The sequence below is a fragment of the Sinocyclocheilus anshuiensis genome, unplaced genomic scaffold (assembly GCF_001515605.1).
Source record: "Sinocyclocheilus anshuiensis isolate Anshui unplaced genomic scaffold, SAMN03320099.WGS_v1.1 scaffold206, whole genome shotgun sequence".
In the NCBI taxonomy this organism is placed as follows: domain Eukaryota; kingdom Metazoa; phylum Chordata; class Actinopteri; order Cypriniformes; family Cyprinidae; genus Sinocyclocheilus; species Sinocyclocheilus anshuiensis.
In genome coordinates this window covers 969,082-982,018 of record NW_015542358.1, presented here as the reverse complement: position 1 = coordinate 982,018, position 12,937 = coordinate 969,082, and the positions used below count along the sequence as shown (strand labels likewise).

The 12,937-nt window shown below is 37.7% G+C and overlaps 1 protein-coding gene across 1 annotated transcript in view; it reads right to left on the bottom strand.

Moving 5' to 3' along the window:
* Positions 1-12,937, bottom strand: part of dhx15 (DEAH (Asp-Glu-Ala-His) box helicase 15) — a 39,807-nt gene that overhangs the window by 4,866 nt on the left and 22,004 nt on the right. Inside the window, exons 7-11 of the mRNA XM_016490652.1 lie at positions 8,897-8,983; positions 8,472-8,621; positions 8,128-8,236; positions 2,557-2,748; positions 109-231 (exon numbers count right to left, since the gene is read on the bottom strand). Of these exons, the coding sequence (XP_016346138.1) occupies positions 109-231; positions 2,557-2,748; positions 8,128-8,236; positions 8,472-8,621; positions 8,897-8,983 (661 nt within the window). The remainder of the gene's footprint in view (positions 1-108; positions 232-2,556; positions 2,749-8,127; positions 8,237-8,471; positions 8,622-8,896; positions 8,984-12,937) is intronic.

The window sequence follows — 12,937 nt, the reverse complement described above, 5'->3', positions numbered from 1 at the left end:
ATTTAGGCAATTAGGCTAATTAAAAATGGGTGGAGGGAATCATCTCACATGAGCACAAGATGCTAGTGTGTGTGTGTGTGTGTGTGTGTGTGTGTCGTGTATACGTACTTTGTTTGAAGGCGTGGTAGACGTTGAGCAAGGTCAGGTGGTCCCCGTCGATGTGGGCGAACCTCATTTTGGACTCGTCGGCTGCCTTCTTAGCTTCGGTGGGCCGCACAAAGCACTGTGGGACTAAACAAGGTTGGTATGGGCCCCAACATAGCCGCCCATAGGGATGAGTCAAGCGTTCACCCAGACAGGACACAAGGCCTAGTTCTGAGGCTAGAGCATGGCACAGGGTACGCTACACCAAATGGTAGGACGGGGTGGGGGGGAGAGACGCTTCTCTCGGCTTTTGACTTGCCTTTCTGGAAGAGAGGAACTGCGGCTGCGCAGATTGAGTTACACTTGGGGTCTGATATTCTTCTGGGAGTCACTCGATTGATGTTACGTGTGTTCATTTACAAAGCACACCCTCAAAATATTTAGGATTGAATTTAGGATGCATCTGAATTGCACAATTTTAGTGTGTTGAAGGAGATTGGAAAGTCATAATCTGCTTGTTAGGTCATGACGCAAGGAGTGCTGTTTCCGGGTCCAAGCCTCTACTCCTTTTATTTCAAAAGTACAAGTCTCGACAGCTGTTTATGAGCACTAATTATTCAAATGACACATTTAAACCCATTTGCACAAGATAGCGATGTACCATTTCTAGAAAATACGATTTTTAAACTAAAATAATGATTATAAAACGGAGTGTTCCGGTCCTTGATTCTGATTGGCTGAGCCACGTTCGAAGCTGTTGTAAATTACTCTACAAACATACACCTTTGTTTACGTTTGTCTGTTGTTTGGCAACCACTTTGTTGCAACCACAACTGTTTCTGAGGAACTACATTGTTTGGTGGAAGAATACTGTTTTTATTAACATCATTACACTTTATTTGCGCGGTTTTATTTTGTGAAACCTTACTACACGTATGGAATAACTGTTTTATAAAAGCAATAAGCCCCAAGAAGCCGTGGTTTACAGTTAATTTATAACAGCTAAGGGGGTCGTGCCTCCGCTTCGCGTCGTACCTAACAACGCCCCTTAGCTGTTATAAATTCACTGTAAACCACGGCTTCTTGGGGCTTATTGTTTTAATCAACAATGTGCATCAGTGCGTTTTCGCTTTTTTGTAATTGTATTCGATTTATGAAGGTGCTGTATTTTTTTAATGCCATGTCAGCAGCAAGGCAATCTTTATGGCGAAAACAGAATAACAAAAGTCATATAATTAAGAAGATATGAGACATCTAAGGTTAACACTTAGACAAAAAAAAAAAAATCAAATACATTCAGGTGATACTTTTTGAATGCATCAGTTAAACACACCTCTAAAAAAAGTTTTTTTTAATTTACAGCACCTTCATAACGATTTTATTCATAGTCTAATTGTACAATATTGTCGTATTTTGCACAATTGCAATTTGGATCATTTTATATAGTACTGTATAAATAAAAATTCATAATTATTTCATTTATTTCAACAAGTTTGTCAATACAGAGATGCTACATCCATTGCAACTGAAAGGTTTTCTTAGTTGAACTCAAATGCAATCTTTCTGATGTGACTTGAACACACCATTTTAACTATCGAATTAAATTACTGTGATGCATATTTGCCAATCATACATAAATAAAATGGGTACGAAACAGGTCAGATTTCTGCACTCAAACAACAGCATAGTTTATTAGGATTCTTTAAATACTGTATGCAAATATTTTCAAAATGCGTTTACTCAAATTGATTAGAGTCACCTGCAAACTATTACAGTTATTTAATTTAAATACATAAACAGGGTTACATTTTGGCTAGCTGTTGAAACAAGCAATATTCAATTAGCTGAAATGTAGGAGAGCTGGTTACTGTGACTGACAAATATGCATCACATTAAGTTTACAGATTGAAATTCTACATGCAATTCAAAAACATAAATCTTAAATTTAGACCTAAATATTTTTTCAGTGTAATTAGGAATAAGTGCGGTTCAAATGCTTATGAGTTTAGGTTATACTGGACCCGATCTGAAGATTTACTCTGGTCAGGTCAGACTGATGGACAAAGCCTGAACCTCTAAAGCGCTAGTAAGCAATCGTATCCTATGTCCTTCTCTCCCCCACCCCTCTGCATCAGACATTAAATAGCTTCAAGCGCCATTCTGTTTTGGCAGTCTAACAGTGTGACACATTAGGACACTGGACTGTTTGTGAGCACTTCCTTTGAGAGTCGTTCTAGATAATGGCTTCAGCCAAGCAGCTAAAAGCAGATTGTTCGTTTATGCAACCATTATGACTATCTTGGTTGGCAATTTGAAATTATGCATATGTAGACAAAACAGAAGACTAACATTTTTTTCTCTGATAATTGATAATGCGTGAGCTACAAAGAATTAATATTTCATAGTCCATTAGACTACTCTAATAACTCTTAGATCATATGCAGGGGTCGTGTGTACGTGAGCATATACTACCTGATAGCATCGCGGTGATGGACAGGATCTCATTGGAGCAGTTGAAATCGCAGCTGGCGATGACCATCTTGGCCAGCTGGGGGTCGAGAGGGAACTCAGCCATCATGGAGCCCAGCTCCGTCAGGTCACCGTCGTCATTCAGCGCCGCGAGATAGTTCAACAGCTCCAGGGCTCGCATCAGGGTTTCAGGAGCTGACAGAAAAAATATATTATAATACATGAAATTGAAATGTGAAACTAAATAGGAAAATACTACGGGAGCTTTCGGGCATTCAGAGTAAAGGTGTGTAATATTGAGGATTTTGGGGGAAGGGGGGTGGATTTTTGTCGATGACAATAATTAGACAATATTTGTTTAGCAGTGTGTTTAGTGAGTGTTTGTGCTGGTTTAGGCCTGCTGTGGGGCCTGGCCCCCAATTACTACCCTTATTAAAATGTAATTTTATGTCAAATTTTTACATTTAATTAAATTTAATAATTACAAATATTATTACAAAATTAAATAAATTAATAAAATTACAATTGCATAAATGCAATTTATTAATGATACATTTAAAAAAAGTAATACTGAAATAAAACTAACTGCCAGTGAGGGGCAGAAAGTCTTAATGAGTAAGTTATTAGCCGGGTTAAAGTTGCAAATTTAACTTATGCGCAAAACTGGAATATCGCACAAAACATTTGCGAACAAGCACTGTTTCCATCCAACGAGTCAAAGAGAATAAAATCATCACTTCCTGATAAACTGGCACTATACATCACTAAGAAAAGTAGGAGAACCTACTGAATATAATAATTTTCCTATATAATAAATTACTTGCACCTCAGAGCGAGCAGACGAAACACAATGAATGCGGTCATTGCTTTCGGAGGTGGATGCTGCTGTTTGGGAACGCAGTCGTATAACAGTTCTGGGAGGCAATTATACAGAAATACTTTGACAGACTTTGCTCGGGCATTTCCGAATTACCATAACAACATTTCAGATGCTGTGAATGAGATCGGTCCGCTGGTTAGGCAGGTTTTGCCGTCCCATAGTGCAAGTCACATGACTTTTTTGATGAGCTTGGAGGAATTTATTCGCAAAATGCATTTCTATCTCCCATTATTCGCATTAACCCTTTTTCACACAAGTCAAAAACCACCTCAAGCGAGCGTAAAAACTTTTTTGCGAATTAAGGCATTTTTATTCGAAATTCAGTGTTTCCATCACTCGATTCTAATGCGATACTTCAAAATGTGCATAAAAGCAGGGTGATGGAAACCCAGCTATTGAATCATTCATTCAATCAGTTTGTTCAAAATGGCTGATTCATAAAGAAAAAGTTTGTGACTGTGGGCCTGTCCCATTACCCACACCTGCAGTCTTGGCAACACCTAAGAGGTGCAAGTGTGGGTAATGGGACAGTCCCACAGTCACAAACTTTGTTTCTTTATAAATTAAAGAATTCTGTAACACTTTAAGGACCAATTTTCACTATTAACTAGTTGCTTATTAGCATGCATATTACTAGCACATTGGCTGTTTATTATTACTTAGAAAGAACATATTGCCTTATTCTGCATGACCATCTTTTTAGATCCCTTAATATACCCCATACACCTAAACTTAACAACAACCTTATTAAATATTAATAAGCAGTAAATCAGGAGCCTGAGGCGAAAGTCATAGTTAATTGTTAACAGTGCGAATTGGTCCCCAACTAAAGTGTGACCAATGATTCCTTATGAATTAAGGTTTATTTCACTTCTGAAATAACTCCATATTTCAATATTCGAAATGTTATTTTATATATTTATAAATTGCATTACTGATGCATATACAGTTTCATAAATTGTCTTGTTTAATTTTGTACTAAGGGTGCAAGACTGTCCCAACTTTAGGCCCTTAAACACTAAATTCACACTTTAGAGCAGTATTTCAGGCTAAGATTGTCCCATTACTCCCATATTATGAAATCACTTCCCAGTGCAATATATAATTTGGTAGTAAAATGTAAAGTGTTGCACATTGTACTGGTTCAGAGATGAGCATGTGAATTTTGTCAAATGTTTGTAACTGCTGCTTATCACTTAATTACAAGCACCACAATTAAATTGTATTTTTATAGGAACATCTGAGAAGACATCTAGAAGTGCAAAGTATTGAAAATGTTACTAAAATGTTAGCTCTTGCATTTTTCCACGAATATGTTGTGCCTCTCATTGGGTAATCAAAGGTATTACACACACTTGCATCCTTCACACCCACTTGAACACTTCGGCCAAATACAGGTAGACAAGTGGTCAAGCGCAAAGACCGCAAGTGTAGGTATTGATTACACTTTTATAAATGAGTACTGAATTATTCACTGGTTTTTAGTTTGATTTTTCAAATCTAACTCCAAGCATGAGGAAAACGTAATTGTGATACTTGTCTTAGATACCTTATTTAAAACAAAAATGCACATAATGAAAGCCATTTTCTTGCTGTGAAAACATTGTGGCTGTGGTCTCCTGTACAACTAACTTTTCATTCAAGACAAAGGGGGCTAATTTTTCATCTGACATGCAAGCAGTTCCAAACAGCAGTGCCACTAATTCAATTATAGAGAGGAACCTCTACTTAATGCATCAACACTGGTCACACACCAACAAATTCAATTACTGACCTTTGGCTCTAGAGAGTTTGGCTCTAATGACCAGTTGCATGTTAACTGAAAATTAGCATTGCCTAAGGTTTGGAGGAGTTTGCTGAATAGGATGAAAGACTGCGGCTGTCTTTATCAATGAGTCAGGAAAACTTCATTTAAAAAAAGTGCAGCGGTCAAGTTTGTTATTATGAATGAGTATTGATCTGGTTTATCAGACATACTTTTTCTATTTGTTGTGAAAGGGTGTTGCATTACTCGTGCTAAAGCAAGTAATACGTTTGAGGCAAAAATTAAGTATAGGTGTCATGCAGTGAACCCAGCTGGAAAAAGTAATTTATACATGTGGACAACACATCAGAATTAACTATAGCAGAGAACGTGCCGGAGTTAACGGAAGGCAAAATCAATGAGAGAGAAAGCTAAATGTGATTTAAAGTGAAGAAAGTATAAGCAAGCATTTGGCAAATGCCACCAGGCAAATGGCTTCCATTGGCGTCATCCAGCAATACAAATCCCTGCTGTTTTTTCATTTGCGTGTCTGATTGAGTGCATTTAAGTTATTTCTATATTTTGCTGTAGTGTGTCAGTAGGAAATATCAGTTTACATTTCCAAACATTCATTTTGCCATTAATTGTAATTATCCAGTGAGATTTCTGTCGGAGAACAGCCAGTGCTCCACACAGAGATCTGATCATGGATCCAGTCTGTCTGGAATGACATGAAGAATCAGAACAAACTGAGATAGACTAAGTTTGTGTGTGTGTGTGTGTGTGTGTGTGTGTTTTTGTGACAAATGAGGACATAAATTTGTATAATGACAAAGGTATGACATAGGTATTACAAGGAGAAGGTGACTTTTCAGGACATTATGCCATGTCCCCACTTTTCAAAACGCATATAAATCACACAGAATGGAGTGTATTGAAAATCTGAAATAGCACAAAGTTTCCTGTGAGGGGTAGGTTTAGGGGTAGGATTGGTCTAGGGCAATAGAATATACGGTCTGTACGAGAGAGAGTGTGTGTGTGTGTGTGTGTGTGTGTGTGTGTGTGTGTATATAACCCTTTTAAGATATTTCAGAACAAATGCATAAATATCGATACTGAATACCATCTCCCTTTTATATCACCCAGCTATAAATTTACGTAGATAGTCAAATGCAACGGTATGTTAAGGGGCGGTCACACTGCACTTCTCGTTCCGTTGACTTCCATTCAAATGCATGCGAATGCGTCAGACCGGAAACGCAAGCCCGTGCGAAAAGTTTCGCATTTCGCTGCATTGCAAAGTTCAAGCTTGGTGAACTCTGACCTGCAAATTCGCATCACATGAAACCGTGTGACCAACAGCCGATCGATACTTAACAGCATGACCTCGCAACTGAATTAAAAGAACAAATTTAAAACTGCAGCGCTGCAGGAAAGTGGATTAGATTGCATATATTTACATTTTAGATGTATTATAATTTGTTGTGTGTTGAATTTAAGTTTTCTAAAAGATGCTGCAGAGCATGACGTCATATCACAACTGTTGCAAACAATTTCACGTGCTCAAAGTCTAGTGTGACCACGGCTTTAGGAAGCAGAAAGCTTTTACACAAGCTTCAACATTTTTAAGGCAATTTTAGAGATCTTTTAAGGTCATGAACCTTTCAGAAAAGACAATGAGCCAATCACACGAAAAAGTTCCAGTCGTTACTATTCAGCGATTACAAGTCTGGCCATCATGCACTTTTAATGAATGTCCACCTCAGTCTTCATACTGCATAAAAGCAATTACACGATCAAAGCAAAGCCAGACTCTGAAATATCAGTCAGTTTAGGAAAGGCAGTGTCTGGTTGCTTTTTTACCCAAGCTGCACCAGATACTCCGAAATGAGCAGGACAAACTATGCATAACACTAAAAGAGCTAAATAGATTTTGACATTTCGGAAGAAAATGTGAATACCAAGCATTTTTATAAAAAAGTACCATTTTTACAGAAATATATGTATGTGTGCGTATGAGAATAAATTCATCCCAATATGCCCTGAAAGTACATACTCTTTTTGTGAAGAAAAGGTATATACTTTTAAGTGTGTAGCAGAAGAGTAGGCAAGATTTGGGCCATATGACTTCGTCACAGCTGCTTTAATGGAATGCTCTGTTGCTTAGTTACGTGCATTCCGTCGCCAATTAAACTGCCCTGTCAATCATCTTGTCACAGTTAACATCTTCAACATTTAGTTTCATTTAATTTCCTACTGTATTGGAGAGAAATGTAGAGGCATGCTGATCTGCCAGTCACGTGTCTTTCATGCCGAGAACACTCCTTATGCGTTTACATAATGATGCATTTAAAGGTTAATGACCAAACATATCTTTATAAACTTTACTGAACCGCCAGTCTCTCGTATCCACCATGTTTGTAGTTTTTGGACACGTTTTATTTGCATTTGTAGTTCTAATTGAATCCACGTCCAATGCACAATGGGTGGCCCATATTAGCCGAGTATGCAAGGATCTGAATTTTCACAGGAAAAACTAAAACATCCAGGTTTACATATTCATTTCACTCAATACTAATTAGAATGGATAGTATGCCAATTGGGATGCAGCTTTTTAAACGTGCTTTTTAGAATGTTGCTATGGTGTTCTCAACACTTTTAGCATGTTGCTATAGATTTCTGAGTGGTTTAAGTAAATTGCTGAAACAAAAAAAAAAAAAACACCAAAATTTAAATTCACAAAGAAATAGGATAAACTTTCACAGACGAGAAAGTGTTGGTTTGTGTTTTTAATGTACTTAATCAATATTACAGGTTTTAAACTATGGTAATTTTTAATGTTGTGTTAACCAACATCTTTTTCTCGTTGTTTTGTCTTAATTTAGCAAAATCTTCTACTGAAGTCTACTGCAGATATAGATATTCATGAAAGTATTTGTAAAACTCATACCTGGTGGGTCCATGAAGTCAAAGTGCACTAGGTCATCGATACCAAGCTTCTTGAGCTGTAGCACCACAGAGCCCAAATTCGACCTGAGAATCTCAGGGTATGTGTTGTCCTGACAGGAAAAGGGAAGATACACAAAAAGAAAAAGAAAAATTGACATGGAAATTTGCCTTGTTCTATGTACAAAAAGGGGGCTAGAAGTGACCATAAGTACTAAAGACTTGAAGGAACCAGGCTCATCTGCTGATCGACCAAAACACGATCCAACCAATTTCACTGGCGTATAATAAAATCAGAACAAGTGCGCTTCCCAGATGCCTGCAGCAGTTATGATTGGTTTCACAAACCTGCATCTCAGTCTTGTAGGCCTTCTCAGTGTAGAGCCGGAAGCACTTTCCTGGGCGCGTACGTCCAGCACGGCCGGCTCTCTGCTGGGCCGAAGCCTTACTAATAGCCGTTACGAGCAGCGACTCGACTCGAATGCGAGGGTTATACACCTGTGCGACGAAAAGGAAAGAGCTGTGTGAATAATAAATGCACACCATAGCACCACAGCAATATGCCAAAGTGAAGCCATCCTTCATCTCTGACTGGACTACATGTATGACAGCAGCAGCTGGGCTAGGGAAATGTCAGCAGAATAAATAACTAGCTTTTCCATCTCGAGTCGCTGTCAGAGCCCTGCCACTGGGTTTATCTGGGGATTTCAGAGGCAAGAGAAACAGATGATGGGGCGAGATTAGACAAGTGAGGCAGAGGAGAGAAGACTAACCTTTTGCTTGGCAAAGCCAGGATCAATTACAAACACCACGCCATCGATGGTCAGGGACGTCTCAGCGATGTTTGTCGAAACCACAACCTACGAGATCAGAAACAATACGATCAAAAGATCAAACTGACCGGACAGCTTTTAACACACACAAAAAAGCACCTTAAAAACTAACAAAAGAGCCCATAATCAATTCTCTAAAACACAAAGTATACTTTGTTTTTGTATGTGTATGCTAGAGTACGCGCAAAGTCAAGATTCATATTTGCCAAGTCTCTGCACTGTTTTTCCAGAAGTTATGACTGATAAAAATATCTTTGCAATCTTTTAAATTAAAGTTGCGGCTATCATAACCTTGTCAGTCCGGGTGTCTGTTGCCGTTTTCGGTATTTTGTTGTTGTTCTCTTTAGTTTTGTTTTCTATGATGAAAAAACAGCCCGAGCCAGTAACTGTAAATGTAATCCGGATTACATAATCAGATTCCAAAAATCGAGTACTCGCAATTAGAGTATGTTAGATTTTATAATGCTCATAATCAGATTACAGTTACTTTTTATGGATTACATGTTTACATATTCACACAATGGCAGTAAATCATTCATAATCTGATTCACCCTAATTCTTCTTTTAAATGGATTCCCAAACATTTTTGTCAGCCAAAACCACTTTGACATGAAATATTTTCTTGAAATATCTCTGAGGAACTTAATATTTCAATAATTTAACAATACATTTGCATGTTTACATATTGATACATCACTGAATGGTCACATTGACATGCAGGTAAACTAATTAAATATTTCTACTTTAGTGTTTAATTAATGATTAACTTTATCAATTCACAAACCCATTGCATTGTTCTTATATTAAGCCCAGTTTAAGAACCTCTGGTTTAATGTAATGTTTACTGCATTTAATGATTATTAAAAAGGAATAGCCTATATTTCCTTTCTCTTCGCTTTTTTATACCAATATGGTACTCTCAATAGTAAGTTTAAAACAAGTTAGATAAAATGTAATCTAAAAGTAAATAAAAAAGCAGTCAGAATACATTACCTAAAATTAGTAACCTAGATCATGTAATGTGTAATCAGTAATGGATTACAATTAGTAAGTAATGTACCCAGCTCTGGTTGCTACCTTGTGGAACAACTGATTAGTGCAAAAATTCAATGCACATGTGCGACCTGTACATACCAAGTATGTGCAGTTACAAAAATTGTGTGGTGCATGTACAGTACGCACATACTATTCTGGTACAAAATTTGCATCATGCACACTGTACAAGTATAATTTGGCCTTTAGATTTTCTGCTTTCTACACATGGCTCAAGTTCATTTTTGCCACATTTCAAAATGTCTTAAGATTAATATCACTTTAACAAAGTTGCACAATTTGAGACATCATTCGTGCCAATCACACAAGTGGTGGAGGACAAGTAATGTTGAATATTTAGCCTAATGGGTTTATTCAAATCTCGAACCTCTCTCTACACCAGCAGGGTGGCTTTTTTTTTTTTAGCACATTTCATTGGTGATTAGACAGTTCTGCACTGCTCTGGGCAAACCAAAAATCAAATTAAAAGGAAAAAGTTCTGTGGTAACTGGAGAGGAGTGAAAAAAAAAAGGCAAAAAAATCAGTGGGAATTAAATCCTTAAAGACACTTCAGTGAGCTGTCGCAAGCTGGAACACTAATATAACCCAACAGGGGAGTAAGGCAACAGTTGCTGCAATCAAGTCAAATCGGGAGTGTGCTGGCTGAGCCGGACTGCTTTCCGCAGAGCAGCCCGTCCAGACACATTACTACTGCTCTTTTTGGCGGCAAGATACATGTCTGTGCACAGCATGCAACCATCTTCCCCTCCCTAGAGAAGCCCACCTCTAAGAAACTCTATTATTCATGCCACGTCTCGCTCCTTCACTCTCTCTCTCTGTCCCTTTACAGTACAGGTGGCCTTCATCATGTGTGCTAGTGACATATTAAATAATCTTCGAGCTAGAGACCGTGGACCGTCTTTGATACGCTGAGATGACAGTGTCCGAGAAGCTTCGGAACAGCTTTATAACACTGCATAGGTAAGGGCTGCTTACTGTCCCAAGTCAAAAGAGCCAAATGCAGGTCATGAATCACAGGACGAGAAACATCAATCTGAGTCAAGTCAGAGGTAGGACAGAGTCTCTCGATAATTTAAAGGTTTGCTTTGTGTAGTGTCCCAGAAAAAATGAGCAGCCAACGGAGCTGTAGCTGGACGTCATCGATGGACAGAAAACTATGGAGGTGTGAGGCGCACATTCACAGATAACAATGGTTTTGAATGTTTTTCGCATGCTATGAAGTTAATGTAGCGAAAGCAGCCACAGATCTTTTCTTAACTGAGACTTCTCAAGAGGACTTGGTTTTGTGCATCGGTTGTTGATTGGATGGAGGCAGATCTGAATGTGAGACAATTGTAATAAAGGGATGGGGTTTAAACGGACTAAATGACTGGAAAAGCCTGGTATACGTCAACAAAAAGACTGCCGCTTCATTGGAAGATCGAGTTATACCTTTTTGAGCAAAAACTGTAAAAGCAAAACAAATTCATGGATAAATTCATTCAAAAAGATCAATAACATGCATTTAGAAAATGGATAGGATAAATTGCCATTTCATGCCAACTTAAGATTTGAAAAGTATCCTAATTGAAATTTCAATGGTAACAAACAAAACATTCTTCCCTTGAAACAAATAGAGAATTTTTCAAATATTATACAGTAATACGCAATCTGTGCTTTAATTCATGCCTACAGCAGAAACAAGCTCCAAAGTTTAATTAAATAGGTTAGGTTTGTTTAAATACCCTAAGTGCTTTGGCAAGCCCTACCAAAAAGTTTTTGCAATGTCAATTTTGAGTTTCATAAAACGTCCTGGCCCCTATTACTAACAGAAAACAAACAAACCTCATATTTCATGTAATTCAGCCTCCTCAACTGCCTTTGAGGCATTTAAATCCTACTTTTCTAAGTGGATTTCTCTTCAGCCACAAATGTTTGGCTTGGTTTGGTAATGCAGCAGAGGGTCTATTCATGGAGCCTTTGACCTGATGTAATTCAGGTGCTGAAAAGAATCATCTGCCTATATATTCATGGAAAGGCTGGGAGAATTCAATGAAAAAAAGGCCATCTGGAGTCTGGAGAAAGAAATGAGGGTTCCTAACCAGTCTGCATCCTTTCAGAAAATAGGACCACCTGGGAAAGACCTTTGAGACGAAATATATTCCAGAGCGGTAGCCATGGAAATTATCGAAAGGTGAGCGCCATTGGAATGAGTTGCACAGCAAAAACACTAAATGCATTACCAGTACTTAGTCATACTCGTTCAACCGTGAGGTGTTGAGAAATTGCATCTTTTAGGAGGCAATGATCCATGCGCAAGTGGTCTGGAAAAAAAAAATAGGCGGGTTGACCGAACAAGGCTAATGCCAGCAACATTTCACTTGAATAAGTGCAATTTCAATTCTCTCCAATGAGTCTCTCATTCAATGTTCCTTTTTTTGTTAAAAAACTCTAAGGCAGCCACATACACTATAGGTCAAAAGAATAAAAGAAAAAAAAATAATCACAATTTAAAGCAATTGTTTTATATTTGAACAAATCTAAAATGTAATTTATTGCTGTGATGCAAAGCTGAATTTTCAGCATCATTACTCCAGTCTTCAGTGTCACACGATCCTTCAGAAATCATTCTAATATGCTGATCGATGCTCAATTATTTATATAAGTTCTTATAACAGTAACATTTATGACTCTTCGATGAACAGAAATTTCAAAAGAACAGCATTTATTTGAAACAAATGTTCATTTTGATCAATTTACTGCATCCTTGCTGAATAAACTTTTTTTTACCTCAATCTTGAATAGTAGTGTATTACCGTTTCCACAAAATATTACACAGCAAAAACAGTTTCTACATTGATCACCTATGTTTCTTGAGCAGCAAATCAGCATATCAGAATGATTTCTGAAGGATCATGTGACACTGAAGACTGGAGTAATGATGCTAAA